The 26,943-nt window shown below is 51.4% G+C and overlaps 7 protein-coding genes across 7 annotated transcripts; 3 read left to right on the top strand and 4 right to left on the bottom strand.

Annotated features, from left to right (window-relative positions):
- The first annotated feature begins 309 nt into the window (after positions 1–309).
- Positions 310–2,684, top strand: BDW47DRAFT_103198 (putative C6 transcription factor). Its single transcript, XM_024812020.1, has 2 exons — positions 310–1,549; positions 1,607–2,684. Exons 1-2 carry the CDS (start codon positions 974–976, stop codon positions 2,396–2,398), a joined length of 1,368 nt encoding a protein of 455 aa, XP_024673539.1. The 5' UTR covers positions 310–973; the 3' UTR covers positions 2,399–2,684.
- A 417-nt stretch (positions 2,685–3,101) lies between these two features.
- BDW47DRAFT_103196 (putative mitochondrial phosphate transporter Pic2) lies at positions 3,102–4,531 on the top strand. Its single transcript, XM_024812019.1, has 5 exons — positions 3,102–3,364; positions 3,436–3,441; positions 3,500–4,150; positions 4,222–4,345; positions 4,405–4,531. Exons 1-5 carry the CDS (start codon positions 3,268–3,270, stop codon positions 4,454–4,456), a joined length of 930 nt encoding a protein of 309 aa, XP_024673538.1. The 5' UTR covers positions 3,102–3,267; the 3' UTR covers positions 4,457–4,531.
- Positions 4,532–5,013: 482 nt separating this feature from the next.
- BDW47DRAFT_13519 (uncharacterized protein) lies at positions 5,014–6,219 on the top strand. The gene is made up of 2 exons (XM_024818271.1): positions 5,014–5,550; positions 5,671–6,219. Exons 1-2 carry the CDS (start codon positions 5,149–5,151, stop codon positions 6,013–6,015), a joined length of 747 nt encoding a protein of 248 aa, XP_024673537.1. The 5' UTR covers positions 5,014–5,148; the 3' UTR covers positions 6,016–6,219.
- Positions 6,220–6,794: 575 nt separating this feature from the next.
- Positions 6,795–8,430, bottom strand: BDW47DRAFT_124517 (YagE family protein; the record flags this gene model as incomplete). Its single annotated transcript, XM_024816272.1, has 2 exons — positions 6,795–6,871; positions 6,927–8,430. The coding sequence occupies 2 exons, from the start codon at positions 8,428–8,430 to the stop codon at positions 6,795–6,797; spliced, it is 1,581 nt and encodes a 526-aa protein (XP_024673536.1).
- Positions 8,431–8,840: 410 nt separating this feature from the next.
- BDW47DRAFT_13511 (uncharacterized protein) lies at positions 8,841–10,085 on the bottom strand. The gene is made up of 2 exons (XM_024818248.1): positions 9,482–10,085; positions 8,841–9,420 (listed from the first exon to the last, which is right to left on the bottom strand). The coding sequence occupies exons 1-2, from the start codon at positions 10,036–10,038 to the stop codon at positions 8,916–8,918; spliced, it is 1,062 nt and encodes a 353-aa protein (XP_024673535.1). The 5' UTR covers positions 10,039–10,085; the 3' UTR covers positions 8,841–8,915.
- A 427-nt stretch (positions 10,086–10,512) lies between these two features.
- Positions 10,513–11,524, bottom strand: BDW47DRAFT_103192 (CTD kinase subunit gamma). Its single transcript, XM_024812018.1, has 2 exons — positions 11,341–11,524; positions 10,513–11,269 (listed from the first exon to the last, which is right to left on the bottom strand). Exons 1-2 carry the CDS (start codon positions 11,497–11,499, stop codon positions 10,718–10,720), a joined length of 711 nt encoding a protein of 236 aa, XP_024673534.1. The 5' UTR covers positions 11,500–11,524; the 3' UTR covers positions 10,513–10,717.
- A 432-nt stretch (positions 11,525–11,956) lies between these two features.
- Positions 11,957–15,020, bottom strand: BDW47DRAFT_13505 (chloride channel protein). Its single transcript, XM_024818234.1, has 7 exons — positions 14,822–15,020; positions 14,230–14,765; positions 14,071–14,174; positions 13,866–14,018; positions 13,701–13,815; positions 13,561–13,652; positions 11,957–13,511 (listed from the first exon to the last, which is right to left on the bottom strand). Exons 1-7 carry the CDS (start codon positions 14,965–14,967, stop codon positions 12,030–12,032), a joined length of 2,628 nt encoding a protein of 875 aa, XP_024673533.1. The 5' UTR covers positions 14,968–15,020; the 3' UTR covers positions 11,957–12,029.
- Positions 15,021–26,943: the final 11,923 nt, after the last annotated feature.

Genomic DNA, 26,943 nt, shown 5'->3' with positions numbered 1-26,943 from the left:
CCCGTCCCGGTCCGTTCCTGAAGTGATAACTAGCCTATCACGGATGTTGAGGAGTTCTGCGAGACGTCGGAGAGGGTTCGGTCAAAGTTCTGCAGAGTATGGAGAGTGGAAAGCTTCGCTGGAGCACAGAGGAAGCAAAAGCTGTTATCGCTTATCGGATGGCGGCAGTAAAACGGCGAGGATAGACCGCCATCCCGAACGGAAGGCGGTCGGGTGGAACGGACGGACGGTGCGACTGTTGTTTGTTTTCATTCCGAGTATCTAGATACCTTGAATAGATTTCTCAAAAAAAAGATATTACTTGATTTAAGGGACATCATGCGAAAACGATCGCATCTATCAGCACCCTATACTTCAACTGGCTTGGCGATGACTAAACGCCGCGTGGATGTTTTCTCCGCCCAGTCCAGGAACACCGGACTAGCGCCCGTCCGGTCTTCATCTCCATCTTCTGATCGCTGATCTGGGACGTGGATACTGATAGTGCGAATACCCCACGATATTCCGCTCGATCCGCGATATACCTCTTTCGATCGAACCCTACAGCAAAGTCAAGGAGAAGACGAGAGCACCACCGCATCCTGCGCTCTGCCGATCCGATTTCACCATGTCCAATGGCCAGGCCGGCCGGACTCATTGCGTCAGCGTGTCAGCATTCCAAGTCTAACAGACGATCCAGATAGGGTTCCTGCCGTACGCTTGTCCCACCCGAGAGTTCCAGAACGGCAAAGATGGTCTATGGGGGTAAACCAAGCACAGGCTGCCATTTGTGTCGGAAGCGAAAGATCAAGGTAGGACCCGAGACGAAGCAAAAACACCCAGGCCCCTGTTCCCTGCTTAACGCTAACCGTGTCATGTCCAGTGCGACGAGGCGCTTCCGGAATGCCGCAACTGTCTAGTCTACGGCAGACCTTGTCCTGGATATCGGCAGGATACGATATTCCGACATGAGACGCAGAAAGTGAAGCAGCTGATGCAGAGGGCGAGCCAGTCGCCTGTGGAGAGCCCGCGCAGTAGACGGTCTGATTCTCTCCGTAGCGCCCGCCAGTCGCTGTCGCTGCGGCGGCTTGATGACTCGACGTGGGAAGAGCGCGCTGTTTGCTACTTTTTTGACCAGTACACGACCAAGGACCAGGGCGATGAGTGTCTGAGCCATTTGGGCTTTCTGCCGTCGCTGTATGCGGTCTGTCGCGACGGTGGGCCTGGCGGGCCTGTATCCTCGTGTTTACAGTGGGCTGTCGGGGCCACGGCCTTGGTAACGTTGAGTAACCAGGTCAAAGCCCCGTCCCTCATGCTGCAGGCTCGCGACCGCTACGGGATGGCGCTTCGGGGTCTCCGCCAGGCGCTGGAGTCACGCGAACAGGCTGTAAAGGACGAGACCTTCTCGGCTATGGTTCTTCTGTCGTTGTTTGAGGATATTTCGGGGGATCGCAAAGGTCTGACGAGCTCCCATACGGCGGGGTTTGAGTTTCTGATGAAGCTGCGGGGTGAAAGCCAGCTGGGTCATGCGCAGGGACGCGATCTGTTCAGTTTTGCATACGCACATACGGTCAGTGACTACATTTGAAGGCGAAAGGCGAGACAGTACATGCTGATAGACGTGCAGCACATTGAGATTTTGGTGCTCGGGGAAAGACCGCGATATAACACCGATTGGATCCTCGAGCAGTTGAACAAGTCCGATCCCATCCATGGGTTGATGTTGATCGCGTCCAAACTCAGTCAACTGGCACTGGAGACGTCGTCCATTCCCAAATCGCTTGACGCGGACCTTCTCCGGCGTGTCTTCGAGTGGCACGATGCTGGTCGGGCCATGGATACGGAGCTGACCCAATGGAGCGAAGCGCTACCCGAAAAGTGGCTCCCGCTCGTCGTCGACTCCCAGACGGACGAGCCTCTCCTCACCTACCGGCGCATCTCGATCGCCGGCATCTGGATCTACTACTGGGCGATCCGGTTTATTGTCCAAAAGATCATGGTCGAGCTCAGTCGCACTCTCGTGTCGGCGACAGGAGACAGCGCACTTCTCCAGGGCGAGCAGGAAGCGCTCGGCATCAGCCATGAGGCGATCTCCGCCACCTGCCGCAGCATCCCCTTCGCCTTCGGACACATCGACATGCAAGGCAACCCCATCCCACCGCCCCCCGAAGGCAAGCCCCGCATCCGGGGGTTCCTCGGATACATGATGCTGTGGCCACTGTGGTACATCCTGTCGTGCGGGATGGCGACTCCCGCCCAGACGGAGCAGATCCGCAGCGCGATCGGCCAGGTCGGCTCCGCGCTGGGGATCCGACTGGCGCTGATGCTGGCGCAGGAGTGCGACACGCCGACTACGGCGCCGTCCATCCCTGACCTTTACCAGTTTGTGCCGGTGATGGGACAGTTCTCGCAGATGTAAAACTGTCTGCTCCCACTATCAACTGTCCATACTATACGATACCCTTCTCTTTTTTTTTCTTCGCTTTTTTGTATATGCTCTCTTTATAACATACTACTACCTACCTTCTACCATGTACAGCCGACTCGTCTGGCTGTTGGGCAGCGGACGGGGAAGGTCTTTTCGCTTCCTGTATATCGTTTCATCTAGGCTTCCCTGTGGCTATGTATATCTATTTGGTTTGCTTGCTTGGGCTGGACATCTGACTGAGAACCTCTGAAGAATCAATCAATAATGCGTCCATTACTTTTGACGTGCGTGCCTTGAAGATCGGACTTTATACATACTACTAACTAGCTAGCTCGTGCCAAGTTCTTTAGCACGTTAATCTGGAGGATCCCACACTTCTTGAATATAGATCGTGGGATAAACCTATGCCAGCACAGGTTTCGCAGGTTTACAATTGCCCTAATTCACAACAATATTTTCCAAATCAGGAACAATAGCCCGAGCCACAGTTACTCACTGGACTGGCTGGTTACGTGACGAGCAGGTGACGTCATACAGCACCGGGGATGGAATCCCTCTGATGGGTCGACAGGACCTGGATGAGACATGATGTAACCACGAGTCCAGGCCTGGGATAACAGGATGAGTGATAACTAGTGGTCTACTTGCTGCAACGGAGAATACATCCTGTTCTAGCCGGCTTTCTTTTTAATACGTTTGTGTTTGCTTTTTTCGCCCATACATAAACACTTGCTGCTTTTGTATAGACTCCTCATACTATTGATTACCTGCTAGACTCTACGCTGTCAGAGTCAAATCATTGGCTTAATCCAATTGTCTAAAGCATCCAGTCGAGGCTTTCCTAGATATTCTCTCAGATAATGGCACCCCCCGCGCAAGAGCGCAAGCTCCCCTTTGGGAAGATTGAGCCCAACACCGCGAAGTACTTTGCTAGTTGTACGCTTGGTGGGATTATCGGTAGGTTTCAGTATTTTGTCAATTGCGATGAATGAGTTGAATACTGATAGGATGATCTCCGTGATGTACAGCTTGTGGTACGTTTCGCAACTATCTTTACTACGCAGTCAGCACCCTCTAATACAGTATGAACAGGACCTACACACACATCAGTCACCCCCCTCGACCTCGTCAAATGCCGCCGCCAAGTCGACCCCAAAATCTACACCTCCAACCTCTCCGCATGGCGCTCCATCTTCGCCAAAGAAGGCCTCCGCGGCGTCTTCTTCGGCTGGACCCCCACCCTCGTGGGCTACTCCTTCCAAGGAGCCGGCAAATACGGCTTCTACGAGTACTTCAAGTACCTCTACGGCGAGCAGCTCTTCCCTAACTCGAACCGCACGCTCGTCTTCCTCGGCGCGAGCGCCTCCGCCGAGTTCTTCGCCGACATGGCCCTCTGCCCCTTCGAGGCTGTCAAGGTCCGCATGCAGACTACCCTGCCGCCCTACGCGGGCACCCTGCGCGAGGGCTGGCGGAAGGTTGCGGCTAAGGAGGGGCTGGGGGGTCTCTATAAGGGCATTGCGCCGTTGTGGGCTCGTCAGATTCCGTACACGATGACCAAGTTCGCGACGTTTGAGGAGACGGTTAGTGGGCTTTATTGGGCGCTGGGCAGGCCGAAGGAGAGCTTTGGGATGCTGCCGCAGACCGGGGTGAGCTTTTTGGGGGGCTATATTGCGGGCATCTTTTGTGCGGTTGTTAGCCATCCGGCTGATGTTATGGTTAGCAAGTTGAATGCTGATCGCAAGGGTATGTTTTTTTTCTTCTTTTCTTTTCTCGTTCTTCTGGCTTTGATGGAATGGTCGTACTGATTGATGCAGCTGGGGAGTCGGCCTCGACAGCGGTGTCGCGGATCTACCGTAACATTGGATTTGCAGGGCTGTGGAACGGCCTCCCTGTTCGTATTGTGATGCTAGGTACATTGACTGGTTTCCAGTGGTTGATGTAAGTCCTTCCCTACCTGCTATCAGATGGAACTGAAGCGTTATTGACGATATCTCCAGCTATGATTCGTTCAAGGTGTTCCTGGGTCTTCCCACCACCGGTGGCCATTAGGTGTTGGCGTAGATTTTGTTCTGGGTATTTCAGAGTAGCGTTGCTTTATAATTAGCGAATGGAATTATGATAATAGGAAATTCTAGCCGTAAATGTAATGCACTCCGTTGAAGACGATCGCAGATGGTCTGTACAGCATCATGGCTGACCGCCTTGAGCACGACCGGCAGAACGCATCCGCCATCCCAGCCTCAGGCAGAGACAGCGTTCATCCTTCGATTGTTCTTCGACTTCGCAACTTCCTACTTCATTGTCCTTCCTCTCTCCAGCCTCCATTCGCATTGTGACTCTTGACTGTTGGTTAAGGGCAAGACTTTCGGGACACGCCTTCTGCCTCCCCCGTACCCATCGATCCTCACCCGGAAGCAACTGCGGACGCTGTGCGGACTGGAAAGGGAGCATTCGCCTGTCGCATCCTTAACCGGCAAATTGCCCGCCCAGAAGCAGTGACAAGACCGCTTGTTCGCGCCTTGTTAGCGAGTCGCCGCAGCAATTTATACCTCCTTACCGATCTTCCAACAACTATTCCCCACCTGCGTCTCTCCCTCCTCACACCAATCTTGCGCTCGACCACATCAGTCCCGACACAAGATCAGAAACGCGCCGCCTAACCCTTCCATCGTCCCAACGAGCTTCAAACAAGAGACAGAGGAGTACCGACAAAAGAGACGAATTAAGAAATAGAAAACAAAATGGAAACCACTAAAGCCCACCACACCTCCCTACCATCCTCGAACCCACCCAGCGTGGAAGTCGCCTACAAGCGCAAATGCATCGCCCTCAAAAAACGCCTCAGCGAGATCGAGGCCGAAAATGAGATGATGAGCGTCCGCAACCGCCGCGGCTGGCAGTACATTCAGAAGATGCGCCTCGAGTCGTGCATCCTGCTCGAGCACCTCGCCAAGGTCACCGGCATGGCGGAGGAAGCTCAGGCCGGCGGCGTTAGCTCCGAGCTGCGTGCCCGCGCCGCGGGATTGATGTCGTCTGCTGCTGGCGCGAATGGTATCGCCGAGGAGAAGAAGAAGAATGGGGAGTCTGCTGCGGGGTATTATGAGGATGAGACGGAGGGGAGCTCGGATGAGCAGCCTCCTACTGTATGTTATTAACCTTTTTCTTCCTTTCTTTCTTTCTTTCTTCCTCCATTATTACCCTCCCCTGTCCTAGCTAGACGTCTGTCTGCCTCTTATCCATCTCTAGCTAATATAATTGTATAGCCCCAAGAGCGTCCCCTCCGCGTCAAACGCTCCCGCAAGTCCAACGTTCCCAACGAACTCGGTGACGACGACGCCGCCTCCGCCACCAACGCCGTGGAACCCTCCACCGTAGTCGGGTCCTCGACTCTCCCGCGCCTGGCCCCGGCCCCCTCGCAGGACGACATGACCTCGTCCTTCCGCGTCCAGTCCGGCAGCAATGGCGACAAGGAGAGCAATCCCAACGAGGGCAGTGACCGCGGCAGTCAACAACCCCCGGAGGGCTCGCGGGGGCCGGAACCTGAGGACGATGAGGGTGCCACGACGCCAATGGATATGGACATGAAGGAGCCGAAGGAGGAGAGTTGATTTGATTCCTCCTCTTTCTTGAGTTCCTTTTTCCTGTCCTGTCTTAATTTATTTTTGTCTTATTTCTTGTATGTGTAATTTGGTTTGGGAGTGACATGTTTCATTTTTTTTTTCTTTCTAATTATTTTTGTGTCTTATGTGAGGAGCTTTTCTTTGTCCGTTCAGATTGGGAGTTGTTGAGATTGTGGTTGTTCACTATTTGTTACGCGATATGGGTCTGTCTCTTTTTACCATTTACTTGCATTATACAACACACGTCCTTTCAACATGGATACATTTGAGTCTCTTGTCAGAGACCTTTTCAGAGATGGCATCGTGATAAAGGCAAGGGCAAGAGAAATGCAATCTCTGATAGGTTATGTGCTCTCAAGGAAACATGAGCAATGGATGTTCATTCAAGCGGTAGAATCATATTTGAGCCTTTCGATTCTCCATATTAACATGGTAGAAATTATATGATACATGGAAGGTTGTTTTGCTGCGGCTGTTGCTGTTGCTGCTGCTGTTGTCGTTGCAAGTGTCGATTTGTATAGTGTGATGGCAATTTTCTCGATGTGTGATGTTGGATGATGATGCAAGCCTGCCCGCGCTGTACCCAACTCCGTAGGAAGAATAGACAGATGAGGGGAGGGGGGTGAAAAAAGAAAAGAAAAGAAAAGAATGGAACAGTTTGCCCCTTAATGAATGAAAAACATGGAAAGAAGAAAACGGCAAAGAAAAAAAAGAAAGAAAGAAAGTGCTGTAGCATGTTCGATAGCGTAAACCCATTAATGACGTTTCTATTCAACTCCCGCGTACAGATCGACGACGATGTTGATGCCTGCGACGAGGATTTCTGCCGCGATGAGAACAATGACTGTCGTCGATCGTTAGCAACCATATAAAACTGGGGAAATATCTGTTGTACGTACCGATCCATTCGAGATACTCACCGTGGCGGTGAGTTAACTGGTCCTTCAACACCGCCAGGAGATCTGCAATCACGTCCAGCCGCTCCGTCAACAGACTGACTCGTTGGTCCATCTCCAGGTAACTTCGCACTGCCTGATACACCGGCTCCAGCTGCGGCTCGGCCCACATCAGTTCCGGACTGTCGAGGACGGACCCTTGCAAGTGGATGTTGATCCGCAGGATAAACAGCTCTCCGATTTGCATGTTGATTTGGCGCCGGGTGAGGTTGACGCTGCCCGTTTGGGCGATCTGCGCCGGGAGAGGGGCCGTGTTCGAGATGGTCTCGGACACCAGGTCTTCGAAGAGGGATGTTTTCACGGACTGTGCGAGGGCGTGCGAGATGGCGAGCTTGATCATGTAATTTCGGGGGTCACGGAGCGAGATGAAGTCGTTGTATATCCGGGCTTGGTACTCGCGGGCGTAGTAGAAGTTGAAATGTTCGATCTGCGTGTCTTCCGGGCTGAGGATGGAGGTTGCGAATTTGGAGATGTCGGAGAGAAAGCGGGACTCGTGCGCGGGCGACATGCCCCATATGACGACCGTGCCGTAGTCGAAAAGGAAGACTTCTGGCGTGTGGATTGTGGTGTCGAAATCAGGCGTCTCTGCATCGTGCGCTGATGAGACTGCCGTTTCGGAGGTCGTCGCCCCGTCCGGATGGGCTTCCGAATCTTGAAAATCGATCAGGTTCTCTCGTCGAACATTATTCGTGTCGTTAACTTCGACGGCGCTGTCCGAGTATCGTCGTTCACTAGCCGGCCTTTCGGGAGCGCCCGCGTTCTCCTCGGCCATCCTCCGTATCCCCTTCTGCTTGTTTTCATAGTCGTAATCGTAAGATGAATACACGCACTCGTCGAACAGTTTCGGGTTGGCCCCGCGGGTCTTGGCCCGTGACTTCAGGAACCGGATTACCCCTTCCAATCGGTACGAATTGGCGGTACAGTACGCCGTTACACGGGGCACCCGATCCCTGTCTGCCTTTCCTAAGCGTGCCGCATGACTCCGGGCCGTGGGTTCCTTGATACGGGTGATCTGCGAATAGACATCGGACGGGGTATCGCCTTCCAAGATTTCCTCCTCGGTGATCGGGTCGGGAAGAAGTTTCAGCTTCTGCGCCTTCTTCGTCGTCCGCTGGGGTCCGACTTTGGGAGCCGACGTTGGGGCCGGATACGACGTGCTGTAAGAGGTTCCTCCGTGGCTGTTGCGACGACGGAGTTTGCTGTTCAAGGCGGACAGTCCGCTCGGTCCTCGCGAATTGGACATTGAAGCGGAGCCAGCATGTAGCGATTTGAACGAAGGATCCGCAGAGGCGGCATCATGGTATGTACTGACTGTCGCTGTTGGGTTGAAGGTCACTGTCCTCGGTGGGCGGGATCTCGGTGACGTATTGGGCGGCGGTGGTTGCTGCTGTTGCTGTTGCTGCTGCTGCTGTGAAAGGAGCGGCGTGGTCTCCGCTGTCGAGGCCATCCTGGTTTTGAGGCTCAGTAAGGTTTATGAAAAATCCGCCATTGACGGATGGGGCCAATGACAACGGTTGGGAGCGGTTGTGTGGAAGAAGCGAAAGGATGGAATGGAGGTGAGAGAAAATGCGGCCAAGGATAGCTTGAAGCTCCACACGTGCACGGGCTGGCCCAATGCGGTGTAGGACATCACATTCTGCTCTCCACGCAGCGTTTTTCATAGTTCGAAAAGTAACCTCATTTTTATAGATTTGACTGAAGGGGAAAGAAAAAAAGCAATTATGATGATATCATCTACCGCGTGTTGATTTCTTTTACATTAATCATGGTATTCCCGGCACATCCAGCGCCATATACAAGGATGATCCCCCACCCTACAGTGTAATTATCGTTCTCAAGTTAGTGATGAATATGTAAGACTGGATATGCATAGCATCCTATCAGTTTCATATACAGACTGTTGCTCATTACGCGCATGCCTCAATTGTACTTCTATTTGCGCACAAACCCCCCGGTACCACCAGTGGTCCTTCTCAAACCATTGACCTGCCCCGTGCTGCGTCCCCGATTCAACCAATTCTGCTTGGCATTCCGCGCCGGTTTCGCGGTCTTCGGCGGTAATGTCGTCGTCTTGGCTTTCTTTCGTGACGAGTCTCCATCGAGAACTCGGATGGTGACATCGCCCATATCCACGTCCTTGGGCGCTTTCTCCGATTTCTCGAGGAATCGAAGTTTGTTAGGCTTTCTGTGAACAATGCCCATGCCTTCGGCTGGCGGTGTAGGCGGTCTCGCAACGGGTTCTGCATTCAGGATATCGTCTGGAAGAAGGGCCGGCAGGGCAGAGCGCCTAGCATCCTGTGTGTTCGAGCCTTGAAGGGTCTCCGTGCTCTCAGATAACATGTCATCCGGTCTCTCTCTTTTCTTGGTCGAGCTCTTCGCTTGTTGCTTGCGCAAAGCGTCCAGCTGCTTTCTCTTTTCTCTTTTCAACTGCTCCTCTCTGTGACAAAGTTAGAATCCACCAGGACCATCAAGAAGATCGGATGTATAACTGCGCTTACATTTGCCGGGCTCGTTCCAATTTTTTGGCTTCCGTCTTAGCTTGGAGCACTTGCGCGGAATTGTTGACTTGCTCTGGGGCATCGTCGTCATCGTCGCTGCTGTCATTTTCTTGTTCATCCCCTGCGGGCTCCTCCGCTGTCGTATCCAACGGCAACTCGGGCTCTTCGCTACCGAATCGGAAATGTTTCGTAGGCTGGTTCTGCTCTGGCTGTGCTGAGGGCTCCTCCGCGACTTCGGGCTTTTCGTTGGACGTGCCGTTCTCGCTATCTTGGGCCGCCTCGAGACTGGTCCTCTTCCGTCGTTTACTGCGCTGCGTTTCAGGTTTGTCGGATTTTGTCGCACCAGACTTGCGTTTCGAATTCGTATCCTGCACCCCACTGACTGCCGATTCCTGCTCATCCGCAGGTGGGAATGACCGTCGTCGCGTAGCGGTCACCATCTTGGATTTGTTGGATTTGCTCGCGGGGAGTTCTCTGGAGTCGCTGGTGGGCAGGTCAGGGTCGGAGTTTTGTCCAGCAAATAGACCTTTTGCTGCGGTGACGATATGAGAGAACATAGAGGACCAGAAGAATCCCTTTGCAAGCACCAAATGGCCGTTGTGAGAGTCAATCTGATTGCGATGAATCTCGGATATTTTTTATCGAAGAAATTCGGCAGAAATCAAAATTGGTCGGTGGCACGTTAGTCCGAAGGCGGACAGCCCCTCTAGTGGGTCTCAACATACTTGATATAAGCTTCATCTCTTGATATAGTTCTGGAAATAGATGCTCGGGCATGTTTATAATTGCCAGCTTTTCTTTTTGGTTGGCTCTACTGGAGAGGTACATGTGACTCTAACTAAAGAGGGGATCACATCAGGAACGGCTATCAGGCGCGGGAGCGTTGAGGTTTATACAGTGGGACAGAGGGATACAGCATTTCTATCAATCAGCACAATCAATGAACCATCAGGCTAGAAACGACATCCTTTCCTCGATGGGCGTATGACTTTTGGTTGGGATCTATTCTGTGGCCATCAGTACTGTACATATGGGTATCCACCGTAGTGTGGTCAAATTCGATCCTATGTTATGATTGATTCGTGACAAAAACTCCCACATATATAAACGCCAATCCGACTTCGATGCTTTCCAAAACCAAACCCAACAACTCCGAGTCGCGATGCTATGGGAAACCAAATACTCTGATAACGCACAGAGCTCACAAACTAACAGCCTTAAGCCGAGCCTGTGCATTCAAACCGCAGTGACCATTTTCTGGCGCTCCACAAACTCCTCACTCGCATTAATAAAATCATCCTCCCCAATATCACTAGCTTCATCCCAAAATTTCCCATGTTCATCCCCATCATCCCCACTAACTGTCCACATGCTCTCCCGGAGTCTCTTGTTCCGCTCACGGTCCTCTTCAATCCGCTGCTCGATCTGCCTCTTATCCACCCGCCGAGACCCCCGCGGCGTGCCACTCTTCGATACCGCACTGCCTTCGGGTGCCTCCTCAGCTTCTAGATCCAGATGCGCCTGGTGTGACTCTCGCTCCTTCAACGCCGCGTCAATTTCGGTGATCGTTTCAGCGGATAGGATCTCTTTTGTCTGGAGGCCGTTGAGCACCCGACGGACGTGCTTGACATTTGCGGCGCCTGATCCGTCTGCCGGTACGACGGAGTCCACGACGCGCAGGATGTCTCTCTGTATCATGCGGACGTAGGGAGTGTGGTTTTCTTTGGTGGCCATTTCGCAGAATTGTTCGATGAAGTACATGATGTTCGCTCTGTTGTTCATATTATTCTGAGAGAGAGAAAAAAGTCAGTTCCGAACTATCCTTGGTTTGAGCACGGGCGGTATAGTATGATGCGTACTCTTTCCAGCTGCTCTAAAATACAGGAATGAAGGTCCTCGTCCATGTCGCGGTACTTGAGCGCATAATGCGCCGCTTTCTGTGAGGAAGTAATGGAGGCATTCAAATGCTGCAGCTGCGCTGTGAAGCGCATGCGAACCTCGAACGGATCCGCCATCATTTTTGCGGTTGAGGGCCGGGGAGATCGCAAGGAATGAGTGATATATATGGTCTTTGCAATGTTGAAATTGGCCGAGATCTTGAAGCCTGTCATGCAAGGCCGACGCTAATTGGGGCACCGATTGGTTATCGAGAAGGCGGTGGGTAGACAATTGTTCCGGCAGAAATACTCCGTGGGGCGCCTGTATGTCATCGGTCGAGGACATTTACTATCTTCGAGGGGCATTTTCAAACTTCTTGAATTTCCGGTCTGTACTGGAATTGATTTAGATAATACATGCGGAGATTTATTTCGTATCATTTTTGGTGCCATTTTGTGCTCATGGGACAGGCCTTAAGTTACCGATAGTATTTCGGATGTTAGTGTTCAGAAGTATATTTTGGCGGGGAGACACTTTTATACATCTCCTAGTAAATTGGAATCAGAGTTACCAATTTGAAAATTTATACAATGTCCCATAAAATCTTCGAACTTTAATCCCTAGCCATATGATCTCTATACAGATAGAAAAACAGACAAAATAGCTCTATCTAAAGGGACTGTCGACGCCCCATAGAACTCGCAAAACTGTCCCTGTCATCCTCATCGAGTAAGCCAACCCCTTCGGCGTCATTACTTCGACCATAGTCATCGTGTCTCAGAGTGTCGAATTTATGGAGATCGGTTCCATTGATGATAGACCATATGTCCTTCTTGGTAAGCAGTCCCTGGAGCACTCCTTTATCAGCGAACAAGACATAGCGGAGTCCAAGTCGTTGGAACATCCGAAGAACAATAAGGAATGTGGTTCCACTGTTTAGCGTAATAGGCGTCTGGTCCATCCAAGGTCGCAGATCGAGCGTGTCCGCGGGATCGGCAAACGGCTGATGGGCAAGGAAGACCTGGGTTGTTCCGGGTAATTCTCGGTCTGCCGGAGACGTCGAGGATTTCAGGGCATAGGAAAGTTCGTTGCGAGAGATGAACCCTAGAAGTATAGGATTCGACGTATCGGTCACCACCGGAAAACCCCGGTATGAAGTGTTCACAAGAAGGTTGCGGAGGGAATCAATAGTATGGCCAACGGCAGGAAGAACCGTCAGATCATCGAATCCGGTCATAACTTTGGAGGCCGGTACATCTGGCGGAGCCGTATCATCGCGATGATCGAGGAACGGATACTCATTCAACTGAATCCATGATTCGTAGATACCTCGTTTGCCGAAGATGTCGCCACACCACTTGGATAACATGACTGCAATCATAATTGGAATCACATACGTCAAAGCGCCCGTGAGTTCAAACATGATGACGACGATAGAGATAGTCATCCTTGTGGAGCCACCGAGAGCCGAAGCGGCACCGATGATGGCGTAGATACCCGGGGTCACGCACGGTATGTCGGGCGGGCAGTTGCCGAATAAGAAGAACTCGGGATGGGTCTCGTGCCACATCCTGAAAGTTGTTCCTAAAGCACGCCCGTATAGACCGCCGATGGCAACAGATGGAAGAATGATACCAGCAGGGATGTCCAGACCGAAAGTGATCGACGTAAGGAGGAATCCAAGAAGCGCGGCCATCAGCAAAAGAGCAATTGTGGTAGTTGAGATAGCACCCTGTTTGCAAAGACCCAAAAGGTCATCAGATATAGTCCCTGTGGTGCCACATTCGGCGAACAACGAGTGGACAAGCGCCGAGTTTTGCGCTCTCATGTATAAGTTCGGAAAATTGACCAGAGCTGTCAGGAGTGCAACCACAGTAACTTCCAAAATCGGTCGAGACCAGCTACGTGACCGTCGCCACTTGGCGATTCGCATGTTCAAGCGAATCATGAAAGCTCCGTAAAGACCGCCCACAATCCCGAGGATAATGAACGGGATGATTTCAAAGCGGTGCCACCCGCGGGTGTACTTGACTTGGTAATGGACAATGTTCCCAGTGCGGAAGGGATTGAGCGCCTGCAATGTCACAGCTGCAACCATGGCACAGACAAAGCTCTGCCACATTGTCTTATCAGGAAAATAATAAGACAGTTGCTGATAATGCATTAGTGCTTGGATGTTAAATACAATCTGGTAGACATACCTCCAAGCTGAAGAGCACACCTCCAATGGGTGCCCCGAAGGCAACAGAGATACCGGCAGCGGCAGCTGCAGATAAAACTTCACGTTTTCTCGCTAAAAAAATTAGTTGCTATATTAGAGAATATCGTCTGGTCCACATACCTTCGTTGCGGTAGAGACTTTCAAAAGGCTTCATCATAAGACTGGCACAACAGCATGCTACGTGAACGAGGGGACCTTCTTTTCCCAGCCATAACCCAGAAGCAACAGACAAACACTGCTCATATTAACACACTGGGGTATTCCAAATGGGATGGGGACACCAACTAGGCCAAGGGATTTGATGGCAAGAGTCCACGACCCCATGAAATGTTTGATGACAAAGCCACCTAGGATCGTCTTGATCTCGGGGATACCACTATGCCTAGCATAAATGGCATAGCTTCTGACCAAGAAAGAAGCGCACACGGCAAATAATATCTGGTGACTATGTTAATCGTGTTCGGCCAGACAAACCAATGAGAGTCAATACCGAGTAAAGGATAAAAAAGATATACTCGACGGCAAAGCCTCCGCCAGAAGACGACACTCCCAGAGCTTCCCTCCATGGAACCCAGTCCAGACATTTGGAGAAATCTGGCGTGACATCAGCAGCTGGTCCAAGGGTCGAAGTCCAATGCCAAAGACCTACCATCATGTCCCCAGCAGCAGAAGTTTCGGTTGAGGTAAAACTTCCCACCACCAGGACCGTTCTTACAGTAGCCGGTCTTTAAGTCTCCCAGCCAGTCGCTAGCAACGTCAATGCAGGCTGCAATGATCCCCACCGATATTCCCGTAGCGATCAAAATAAGCCAGACATTACTAGCATCGAGAAGCCTGCGAGCGTATCCAACAATCCCCTGGTTGCCTGAGTATAGAAGTCTCTTCCTCTGGCGCTCCTTCGTGTATTCAAATATCCAGTCGATGGCCGTTTGATCATCATAACCCACTCGTCGCCCGGGTCCCTCCACGTACCAGTCCAGAAGACCTCCCTCTTTCTGGACATTCAAATTTTCGCCGCGACCATGCCCGCTGCCTCTCGAGAATGACCCATCTTCCGGGGGCTGACCATTCCGGATAGTCGATGAATCGAAGGAAGCATCACCGGCACCGGACTCGTTATTATTCGAGAACAAGCTCGATAGACTAAACCGGGATGGTCGTTTTTGTTTGCGCTTGAAGGATATACTGTGTAAAAGTAACTGTTAGACCATGCGCAATAAAGTATTTCACGTATCCTTTACGGTTCATTCAATGTCCCGACCAGCGGGTCATCAGTCCCCTCACGGGCATACTCCGAGTGTATCTGGTCATCCCCGTGCTGGTTGAACGAGTGTTGAGAGCCATCTTGGGACGCTGACGAGGCGCCCGTCTCTGGAATATCGCGCATGGTTAATATAGTGTATCACACGAATGTCCCAGCATCCACATCGCAGACAACCATGTTTCTTTGTCGTTCAACAATGCTGGAACCACGTTCTCAACAAATGGGATCAATTGATATCGGAGGTGTGGCAGAAGCTCCGTGATTAGCTAAAGGCGGTGAGCCATACAATGTGGGGCGGCGCCACATGTATGGGCAGAAAATGACGGCAGAAAAAAAAAAGAAAACCGAAAAAAAAAAGTTGCAATTGACATAGAAACTCTTCGACCTCATCTTTATCAAACTCATCATAGGAGCTCCTCCGGCGGTTAGGCTAATATGAATGCCGGACCTGCATACACGAGGACTCTTAATGAGTCCCAAATATTGGAACAGCTCCCGAATGAGATTGCGGAACTCATTCGTACAGCTTCTGGGACTCAGTACCTGAATGCGCTGGCGGTTGGCGCATTGAGGTCAACATGCATAGAACGATTTTTTTGCATATACGAACCTATTTTTGTTGACTTAGCAGCAAGATGGCTTGTTTCCGACCTTCATGCCGACCAGGTCGAAGTCATCTCAGCCTTTGGACGAATCCTACCGTTTGCGCCATATTTGCGATCATTTGCCAGCCAGTATGCCGTCTCTCGGGCTGGTCCTCTTTCGGCTTTGGCTACGTCGGACGCCCCAGCGCCCTCGCAATTGGAAGACAACACCCTTCGCACGCTGCTCCTCGCCATCTTCAGACTTATGTCCTTTGACCTGGAACTATTCTCAAAGGCCGTCTCACCGTCACGGCTGCAGTCTCTCTTCCGACACCCCGATCGATCCATTAGATATTTGGCAGTACGATGCTTTGCTTTATACATGCGGGCCGCTGATGCTGCAACGGAGCGGATAGTATGGACAAATATTCCCGAAGATACTGTGAAGGGGGAGTGGGAGGGCATTGTGATTGATTACCGTTGCCTCGGTCTTTGGGAGGAACAACGTTGGAACACACTAGAGAAGCAGATTCAGCTGGCGAGGTCAGCACGGTCGATTCCGGAATCTTTGTCGCAAACAGAACAACTGCGAGACTATCTCACCCCCCGAACGGCCGAAGTCTGCGGCGTTCTGATTCCGCGATTAACTGAAACGCCATCGTCGCCCTCCTCGATTGTCAAGACACCCACCGCTATCGGAAACCTCCGCAAGATCGCGACGGCACTGACCGAATCGAAGCCTATGTTGCTTATCGGTTTACCGAATTCAGGAAAGACTACATTGGTGAACGACATTGCCGCGACGATGGGCCAGTCCGAATCAATGGTCACATTACACTTGAACGAACAGACAGACGCCAAGAGTCTTCTTGGAATGTACTCTACGTCTCCTGCCACGGGCTCGTTTGCTTGGCAGCCTGGTGTCTTGACGAAGGCCGCAAGAGAAGGTCGTTGGATTTTGATTGAAGACTTGAACCGCGCTCCTTCCGAAGTGATCGGCCTTATTCTCCCAATTATTGAAAAGGGAGAGTTGACCATTGCCAGCAGAAAAGAGCGGATAAAATGTGCAGAAGGTTTCAAAATTATTGCGACAATGAAATCTTCCTATAACATTGCCGGAGAAGAGGTTGCACCCAGCACCAACATCTTGGGGAGCAGGCTATGGGAGCGCGTACAAGTGGATTCTTTCTCGATCGAGGAGGTTCAGAAAGTGATCACGGAAAAGTTCCCTCTACTGGAATCGCGGGTCCCGACGATCATGAATGTATACCAAAAGCTCTGCACCTCGTTCCATGGAAGCCTTGCGATCAAGAGCTCTCAAGGCCGGACACCCGGCCTGCGCGACCTGATAAAGCTTTGCAGTCGAATGCACAGGCGATTAAAAAATCTCGGCGCAAAAACCGGTTACGAAGCAACGCCAGAGGGAGCTGAAGACGAGATGTTTCTAGATATTGTGGATATATTCCTTACGTATATTCCCGAAAAGTCTCTGGCAGATTCTCTTGCCTTGGTCGTCGCGGAAGCCCTTCAAATATCGCCGCAGCGCGCGCGCTTTTGCTTGCATGAGCGAACGCCCCCATACTCCGACCAAGGAAACAGCATCATCCTTGGGAGAGAAACCTGCCAGAAGATCAAAATCCCCAGTGGCTCCATTTCGAAATCTTCCTCGTCTCGCTTCGCTTCCACAAGATCCGCCTTGAAGCTCATGGAACAAGTCGCTGCCGCGGTTCAAATGGCAGAGCCTACCCTTCTTGTTGGAGAAACGGGTATTGGCAAAACCACAGTGATCCAGCGACTTGCTACACTTATGCGCCAGAAACTAACGGTAGTAAACTTGTCGCAACAGAGTGAAAGCACCGACTTGCTAGGTGGCTTCAAACCCGTCAATATTCGCACTATGGCTGTACCCATGCTCGACGAGTTCAACGCGCTGTTCGAGCTGACGTTTTCGGCAAAGAAAAACCAGAAGTTCTTGTCGTCCGTTGCGAAGAGCGTTGCAGCAGGCAATTGGGCTCGTCTGCTAACCCTCTGGCATGAGGCAGTACGGTTGGCCGAAGGTGTGTTCAAATCTGGCACACAAGAAAAGGCGGGTGAAGACGGACAGCCTTCAAAGAAGAGAAAGCTCGACTCGCCTAAGTACCAATATCTGCGACAGAGATGGGATCGGTTTTCGGCGCAGTTGGAGGACTTTGAGATGCAAGTGTCCCAGGGCGATGCCAAGTTCGCATTCGCTTTTGTACAGGGAAAGATCGTCCGTGCGTTGAGGAATGGAGAATGGGTGCTCCTCGATGAAATCAATTTGGCCTCGCCAGACACGCTTGAGAACATTGCCAGTCTTTTGCACCATGGTACAGAGGGATCGCCTTCTGTATTGCTTTCCGAAGCTGGAGACGTGGAGCGCGTGTTTGGACACCCGGACTTCCGCATATTCGGTGCCATGAACCCTGCTACCGATGCAGGAAAGAAAGATCTTCCTCCAGGCCTCAGGTCTCGATTCACTGAATGCTATGTTCAACCCCCGGACAGTGATCTCGACGACCTTCTATCCCTGATTCAGAAATATCTGGGCGACTTGAGCCTTGGGGATTCGAGAATCGTCTCGGACCTCGCGCAGCTGTATATGGAAACGAAGACGCTTAGCAACCATAACAAACTCACCGACGGGGCTGGACAACGTCCACATTTCAGCATCAGAACTCTCGTCCGTGCTCTAGTCTATGTTTGTGACCATGCACACGTCTATGGGCTGCGCCGAGCGGTATATGAAGGATTTTCCATGAGTTTCTTGACTGTGTTAAGTCAAGAATCGGAAAAATTTCTTTCACCACTGCTTGAAAAGCATATTTTCAACAACTCAAAGAATGCGCGGGCACTCCTCGGGCAGACACCGAGACCTCCCGATGATGGGCATGAATATGTGCAGTTCAAGCACTATTGGATGCGACAAGGACCGTTCCCTCCCAAGGAGGAACCACATTACATCATAACCCCGTTCATTGAGAAAAACCTCAAGAATCTGGTGCGAGCAAGTTCAACGCGACGATTTCCGGTTCTTCTGCAGGGTCCAACCTCCGCCGGTAAGACAAGCATGATTGAATATCTGGCTAAGGTGTCGGGGAACAAGTTTGTCCGTATCAACAACCATGAACACACTGATCTCCAAGAGTACTTGGGTTCTTATGTGTCTGGCGACGATGGGACTTTACGTTACCAGGAAGGTATTCTGGTAGAAGCACTTAGAAACGGGTACTGGATCGTCCTTGACGAACTTAACCTGGCACCTTCCGACGTTCTAGAAGCACTGAACCGCCTCCTTGATGACAATCGTGAATTGTTCATACCAGAGACACAAGAAGTGGTTCACCCCCATTCCAACTTCATGCTTTTTGCGACCCAAAATCCAGCTGGTCTGTATGGTGGTCGAAAAGTCTTGTCCCGTGCTTTCCGAAACCGTTTCCTTGAGCTACACTTCGATGATATCCCGGAGAGTGAATTAGAATTCATCTTGAAGGAACGATCTCAAATTGCACCCTCTTTCTGTGCCAGAATTGTGTCTGTTTATCGAAAGCTCTCGCTCCTGCGCCAAGCGAACAGACTCTTTGAACAGAAGAATAGCTTTGCTACCCTGCGTGACCTCTTTCGATGGGCGCTTCGCGAAGCAGATGATCGCGAACAATTGGCGGTAAACGGCTTCATGCTACTAGCAGAGCGAGTTCGGAACCCACAGGAGAGGGCGGCGGTGAAAGGGGTCATCGAAGAAGTCATGAGAGTACGCATCGATGAAGATGTCATTTACAGCACCTCTGAACTAGAAAAGCGCGCACCCCTTCTCATGAGTCTAGCCCCCGGAGTTGTTTGGACGAAGGCAATGAGGAGGCTTTTCATCTTGGTGTCAGCTGCTATCGAGAACAACGAGCCTGTCCTCCTTGTCGGAGAAACCGGTTGCGGCAAGACCCAACTTTGCCAAGCTGTCGCAGAGGCCTATAAGAAGCACCTATTGATTGTCAATGCCCACGTGAACTTGGAGACAGGCGATCTCATCGGAGCTCAACGGCCTATCAGAAACAGGGCAGCCATTGAAAGTCAATTACTCACCGATGTCCAAGCAGTGCTCGAGGAGGATGTTGCGTCGAAGTCTCCCGAAGAGCTCAAACAAGCATTGGCCGCCATAGGCCCGGAAAAGTTGCAAGGTATTGAGCCTGGCCTCATCCAGAGAATCGAGGCGAACTTCGCCCGCCTTAATGCTCTCTTTGAATGGTCCGATGGTAGTCTGATAACTGCCATGAAAACCGGACAATTTTTCCTTCTGGACGAGATCTCTCTTGCAGACGACTCTGTACTTGAAAGACTCAACAGTGTTCTCGAGCCTCACAGATCGATCCTTCTCGCAGAAAAGGGTCCCATCGATTCTATGGTTGTTGCCGATAAGGGGTTCCAATTTCTGTCCACCATGAACCCCGGAGGAGATTATGGCAAACGCGAACTTTCGGCAGCTCTTCGGAATCGAATGACTGAGATTTGGGCCCCTCAACTCTCGGAAGATGATGACATCTTGCCGATCCTTCAAATCAAAATTCAGTTGTCATCGGAACAGATCCCCAAGTCGATGCTACAATTTGCTAAGTGGTTCAAGTGGACGTTCCAGAACTCGACCACTACGTCGCTGTCCATTCGTGATCTTCTTGCCTGGGTTGACTTTGTGAACAAATGCCAAAGTGCGGATCCTCTTTTCTCGGTCGTACAAGGTGCCGCTATGGTGTTCATAGACACTCTGGGTGCCAATCCGGCTGCGATGCTTGCCACCGCCCTCGACAACCTTGAAGGTAATCGAAGACGCTGTTTAGACAAGTTGCGCGAGCTCTTCGATGTGGATGCTGCAAGCATTTATCTCCAGAAGACAAATATCGACACTCAAGATGGCTCTCTACGTGTGGGCCCCTTTAGCCTTGCCATCAATGGTGGCGCAAAGCCAGACCCTGAATTTATCATGGATGCGCCTACCACTGTTGCAAATACAGTCAGGATTGCCCGTGGCCTGCAGCTACCTAAGCCGATCCTCATGGAAGGTAGCCCCGGTGTTGGGAAAACTACCTTGGTCACCGCTCTCGCTAGAGCTCTTGGAAAGCCACTAACCCGTATTAACCTTTCAGAACAGACTGATCTTACAGATTTGTTTGGTTCGGATGTCCCTGTAGAAGGTGGCGACGTGGGCCAGTTTACCTGGCGGGATGCTCCATTCCTGCAAGCTATGCAGCGGGGTGACTGGGTTCTCTTGGACGAAATGAACTTAGCATCTCAATCGGTCCTTGAGGGCTTGAACGCTTGTTTGGATCATCGTCAAACGGTTTACGTTGCCGAACTTGACCAGACCTTCCATAGACACCCTAACTTCGTTCTTTTTGCCGCGCAGAACCCGCATCATCAAGGTGGTGGCAGGAAAGGACTTCCTGCGTCATTTGTCAACCGGTTCACTGTTGTGTATGCTGACGCGTTTACCGATACTGACTTGAAGAAAATATGCGCAAAACTTTTCCCTGGTAGCCCGACGCTGCAGACGGACCGACTAGTCAGGTTTGTTTCTCTGCTGAACACAGCCATTACAAAGGAGCGCCGATTAGGTCTTGTAGGTGGCCCTTGGGAGGTCAACTTGCGAGACATCCAAAGGTGGCTTCAACTCGCAGACCGTGGAGACTTGCAGATATCCACGAACAATTTCCTCGATGTCATCATCTCTCAGCGTTTCAGGACTGCCGAAGATCGAGAACTGGTCTCGCAGTTGTATAACCAAGTTTTCAACGATACCCCGAACCTCGCCAAGAGCTACTATCACAACCTCACTCCAGAATACATGCAGGTTGGCTTAGGGGTGATGCAGAGAGATACCCTCATCCAGCAAATTCCAGAACCCCAGATGAGGATACTTCCAGCGGATCTTCCCACTCTTGAGTCTTTGATGCTGTGCATAGAGCAGGCATGGCCGAGCATCCTCGTTGGGCCGTCCGGTTGTGGAAAGACAACCCTCATCAGAAAGCTTGCTGCTGTCAATGGTGCTCATTTAGTCGAACTTGCTCTAAGCGCCGACACTGATACCATGGATCTTATCGGTGGCTTTGAACAGATTGACTACCGAAGAGAGGTGTCGAGCCTTGTTCGGGAGATCTCTTTGTTCCTTAGTCGATATATCCTCTCGTTCTACTCACCAGACAAATCCCTGGACGAAATCACCGGTTTCCTTGAGCTCCACGAAGGTTTACAGAACCCGGATGTATCATTGGACACAGTGTGTTCAATGCTTACATCTCTGTGCCAGTCTTTCGCCGGGAAAGAGCTTGAAGATCTCCTTAGACGCGCACAGGCATTATCAGAAGTATCGAAACAATCGCATGCGATGCGGGTTGGCTTTGAGTGGACAGAAGGTGTTTTGACTCAAGCTGTCCAACATGGCCATTGGGTTGTCCTGGATAATGCGAATTTGTGCAATCCGTCTGTTCTTGATCGATTGAACTCCCTGGCTGAACCAAACGGTGATCTCATCCTCAACGAACAGCGCACTGAGGATGGATCAGCTCGAATTATAACTCCCCACCCGAACTTCAGGCTGTTTCTCACTGTGGATCCTCGCCATGGGGAGCTGTCCCGCGCGATGCGGAATCGATGTGTTGAGATTTGCTTCTTGTCTCAAGAAAATGACTCCATGACTAGCGCTGTCATGCCTTCCTACACTTGCCAATCGTTCCTATACCGCCTCCGGACAGTGTGGAATCTCAATTCGTCCATGGCTGCCGAAGACCGCTCAAGGCTTCTTCTTGAAGTGTGCTTTGACCATCTCTCCGTTACAGACCTGGCATATCTTCAGCGATCGACCCAGTTTTTCGTGCAATACTTCCCTGAAATGACTGAAGAGTCGCTATTGTCACTTCTGCATCGATTCGTATCCGTTGTGCAGGACAATACGTCATGGAAACCCCTTGAGAGCACCAAGGCTGAAATTCAATTGAGTGGCGCCTCTTTCGCCCTCCAGGGACCATCACAACCAATCCATCCTCTAGTGAATGAACCCCTGATTGCTGTCCTGTGCAATCATGTACCCGTGACTTCGATAATCTCTCTGGCGCACTTGCAGGAAGTTAAACTTGATTTGCACCGTTTAAAGCAGGGCTTGCTCCAGGCAGACGAGTCGGGGAAGCTTCTGAAGCCGAGCCAGATGAGTCGTTTGGAGAGATCTTTGGCATCAGGACGGATACCATCCCTGATGAAAGACGCAACACAACCAGTCGGCTTTTTCCTTTCCGACTGCGGACAAGCACTATATGATTTCATCCAGAGGCTTGGGTATGAAGATCTACAGGCGCCCCATATCGTCCATGCTCTTCGTGTGGTCGTGAATTACTGTGCAGATGTCTTCCGGGTTTCTACGTCTCACGTAGTCGATGAGGGTGAGTTTCAGATTTATCTCCAAACGGGGCGGGAGCTGTGTACTTCTTTCGATTCCTGGGACTCCCTGAAGCCATTGGCTCTTTCCTTGTCTCAAGGGCTTAGCCGATTCCAAGAAAACTGGGCTTTGAAGACGGGTCTCAGTATGCAGCGCCTTTGGGAGTCCTGGAGACCAGCAACCCCTGCGACCCACGACCAGTTAGCTTCTGTGCTGGACCTGGAGAAGGCTGCATCTGAGTTCACAGGAGTCGCCACCAAGACGCACCTTGACTTGTCTCAACTGAGCAAGGTCCGTAACTCTCTGATTGAAGCTCAGCGGTCTATCCTTATGGATGGTGCCGACGAAGGGCAACTTGTCGAGGCCCTCAGCCAGACGGTTGCGGAGCTGAAGAGTGTCGTGCAACGATCAGTCTCAGCCGAGGATCCATATTTTACAAGTGATTTCGAAGCTCTGTGTCAATACCATGACATCTCTTCTCTCGTTGAAGCACAAAATGAGGACGAGACCATTCGGTCCATTCTTCCGCTATTGGCTATGCGTCCTGCGCGGCCATTAGATTTGTCAAAGTTGAAGAGTCAAGTCCCTGGCATGCTTCACAGACTTGCGTTGTTTGCAGGATCAGCCAACTCATCGATGATCGGTGCCGCAGTCACTGGTACTATGTCTTTGTCATTGCTTGGAAAGCTTAAGCTCGTAGATAATACGAGCCTGGGTCAGATGGCTTCATTGGAGATAGAGAAACGGGTTCTCTCCAAGGCTGTTGCTTTGACTTCCCGCGAGATCTCCATGAACCAAATGAATGTTCTCCGACAAGTGCTGACGAGACTCGCTAAGGGGCTACTGTCGGCGCACGGCGAGTTCTTGGAGCCTCAGTCCTTGGTTCAGATCTCGAATGTTTTCCAAGCAGTCGAAGAAAACGGCTCATACAACGGTCCTTCGTTTGAGATTCGCTTGGAAAAGAGTCTGCCAACTGATCACTACTTCAAAGACTATGCGCAAAGAGCACTTCCCAATCTTATTCAGTCCTTGACGACAGACTCGCAAGAAGATGGCGTTGATGGAAAGATCGGTGCTGCTGTAATCCAACTGGCTGTCATTCTCCTGCGGTTGTTCGTCCCCGACAAGCCTTTTGATCCGTCTTTGAGCTTGGTCGTCCAAAAACAACGCCACTCCCAGCGTACGGTGGAACTGACTGAGAAGGCCGATGCCATTTCTTCATTTGAGGTCGGGTTCTCGGGCCAATCTTCCAACGCGCGCCACCGAATTGTCCAAGAAGAGCTGCGCGACTTAGGATCAGCTCCCCCGCCGTCTTCAATTACTCGGCCGCAGACGTCTGAGATTAATTTGTTGCAAGGCGAATTCTCTAACCTGCTCAAATCTGTCCTTGATCGATGCTCTGACGGCCTCATCAACCCGACCGAGGCGGACCTTTCCGAAGCCCAGCGAACGGTTAATCTGGTCCGTGACAATATCCGCCAACTGACGCAACGTTTGACTGCTCATTACCGTTCTTACGATGATATAACCGTGCCCGTCGTCCGTTTCCTTCAACTACTGGACTTGGGTCTTTCCCTGTCTGCAAACCAACACCAGGCGCCAAACGAGAGCCACCTTGTGCAAGCTATTAGTAAGAGCACACCATTCCTTGGTGGGCTCTCTCACCCAATTTCGGCTTTCTATGCACAGAAAGCGGAGACTAGTCCGAAGTGGGCGACAACTTTGTGGTTCCATGAACTTTCCTCGTTGCACGTCGCCCAAAATGCTGATCCAGGCATTCTTCACACTGCGGCTGGGCGGGAGGCACTTCGCCGGTTATTCGGGCAGTTCCACGTGTTGTGGAAAGCCAAGTTGCGCGAGGATCAGGAGATGGAGGCACAAAAGTCGAACCTGTACCATTATAAGGGTTCTTGGGAAGACAACGAGGAGGTTGATGAGAACGAGCTGAAAGAGCTCTTCCCTACATATGACGAAAACACGGCCGAGGAAGAAGAGAAGCCGAGTCATATCAACACCAGGGATATCACTGTCCGAATTGCCTCGTTACATGCAAAGCTCTTCCAATCCCAAGACCAGGAAGCCGTGCTTTCGGCATACGTCAAGCAGTCTGCTTTACTCCTTGGGTCGATTTGGTCCGAGGACAGCTCTCTCGCTTCGCGGGTACATCCCAAGGAGCATGTTCCTGGTATCTTGCTTCTATTAGAGGGTACTTTGGACAGAGGATCGGACAAGAAAGCGAACTACAACTTCTATACCGACGCAAACCTTGGCGAGGCCAAGAGGCTGGTTTCTTTGACGTTGGCGACACATGCGCGATTCACCCAGATCCAGCAGACTTGGCCGGAGCATGCGGTGCTTGCGGATGTCATACAATGCTGCCAGGAAATTCTCCAATTCAAGCACGCTGAGCCGATCGCGAAGTTCCTCACCAAGGTCGAAAAGCTCCATTCTCTTGTCCACGAATGGCAGCTTGTTGCAAGCAGAGAGTTTTCGGCTATAACCCAATACGATGAAATCACGGCTCTGATCATTAGCTGGCGAAGAGTCGAGCTGTCAACATGGGCGAGACTCCTGGATTTGGAGAAAGAAAAGTGCGACCAAGATGTCAGCTCGTGGTGGTTCATTGCGTACGAAGCAATCATCGCAGCTCCCATCCAGATTGCAGAATCTGGCGAAGAACTGGGTGACCACATTCGAGAGGTCGTCTCTACCTTGGAGCAGTTCTTCAAGTCGACAAGCTTGGGTCAGTACAGCTCGCGTTTGCAGCTGGTCAAGAACTTCCGGGCCCTGCTTCATCTGTATGTGCAAGACTTCCCGTCGCTGGGACAGGTTTGCTCTGCATTGGACAACTTCATCGAGCATTACCGACAATTCGAGCCTCCGATCCACAAGATCTTGAGCGAAAGGAGAACAGCCCTGGAGAAGGATATCAAGGAGCAAATCCAGCTGGCTAGTTGGAAGGATACGAACATTGTTATCCTCCGGGAGAGTGCTCGTCGATCCCATCACAAACTGTTCAAGTTGGTCCGGAAGTATCGAGAGATCCTGGCGCAGCCAGCTCAGCAGACCCTGGAGCAGGATATGCCCGAGGGCAACGAAGAGCCAACTCTCGCTGCTACCGGCCTCGCCCTGCCATCCACGAGTTTCCCAGAAGCACTTGCGATGTGCCAAAGACAAGACGGGATTTGGGCAAACCGAGCACCTCGATTCAGAGATCCCGATGGAACCGCCAGCAACATGAAGCAGATGTACGTATCGATTCCGACCGAGTTCGATATGTCGGAAGATATGGATGGCTTCGCCAAATATTTCATCGAATCGATCCAGGAGTTCAAGACGCAGACCCCGAAGACCCTAACCGAAGACAACAAGGACGATGTCCAGCACATGAAGGTCCAGAAGCGACGTTTCTACGCGGACATTCTGCGGCAGTTGGCTGAGATGGGTATCAAGCGGAATGCCAGCACCTCCCTGATGGAAACACAAGCAACTGTGGCCCAAGTGCTTGCCTCAAGCGCAACCTTTGGCACTGAAAGCGCAGGCTTCCCTCTGGCGAAGAACTCCGACCTCTACTTCCACAGGATTCTGGACATTCTGCCTCGTGTCCGTCAGGCGGCGCATGATTACTGCGAGGAACTCAGCAATGTGGAAATCTCGAGAAGTGCCGGGTCCTTTGAGCAGCTTTTGTTCCTACTTAGGAAGCAGAGGGCTACCATTTCCCCGGCATTCGCCAACTTAGGGTCTCTCCGCGCGCTTCTGTCCAAAATCACCAATCTGTGGTCCGCTGGACCGGCTTCAGTCTCCAGGACAAGCGAGGGCTTTTCTGAGAACAAAGAAGATGTGAGGGCAGCAGTTCTGTGGCTGACGCCTATACTTGGCTTGGCGGCTACTACTGTGCAACTGCATAGCAATTTCTCCGGAATCGATTCGTCTGATGTCTCAAGAGGCCTGCAGGAATGGAAATCGAAGTTCAACGGTCTCAGATCATCCCTTGAAGGTCTCCCAGAACTTCCCCACGGAATTGCATCGCGTCTGCACAAGGAGGTTTTGGAAACTTCTCTGTCCTCCTTTACTGAACTCAAG

Source organism: Aspergillus candidus (genome assembly GCF_002847045.1).
Source record: "Aspergillus candidus strain CBS 102.13 unplaced genomic scaffold BDW47scaffold_13, whole genome shotgun sequence".
Lineage (NCBI taxonomy): Eukaryota > Fungi > Ascomycota > Eurotiomycetes > Eurotiales > Aspergillaceae > Aspergillus > Aspergillus candidus.
This window is presented reverse-complemented; position numbering and strand designations above follow the sequence as displayed.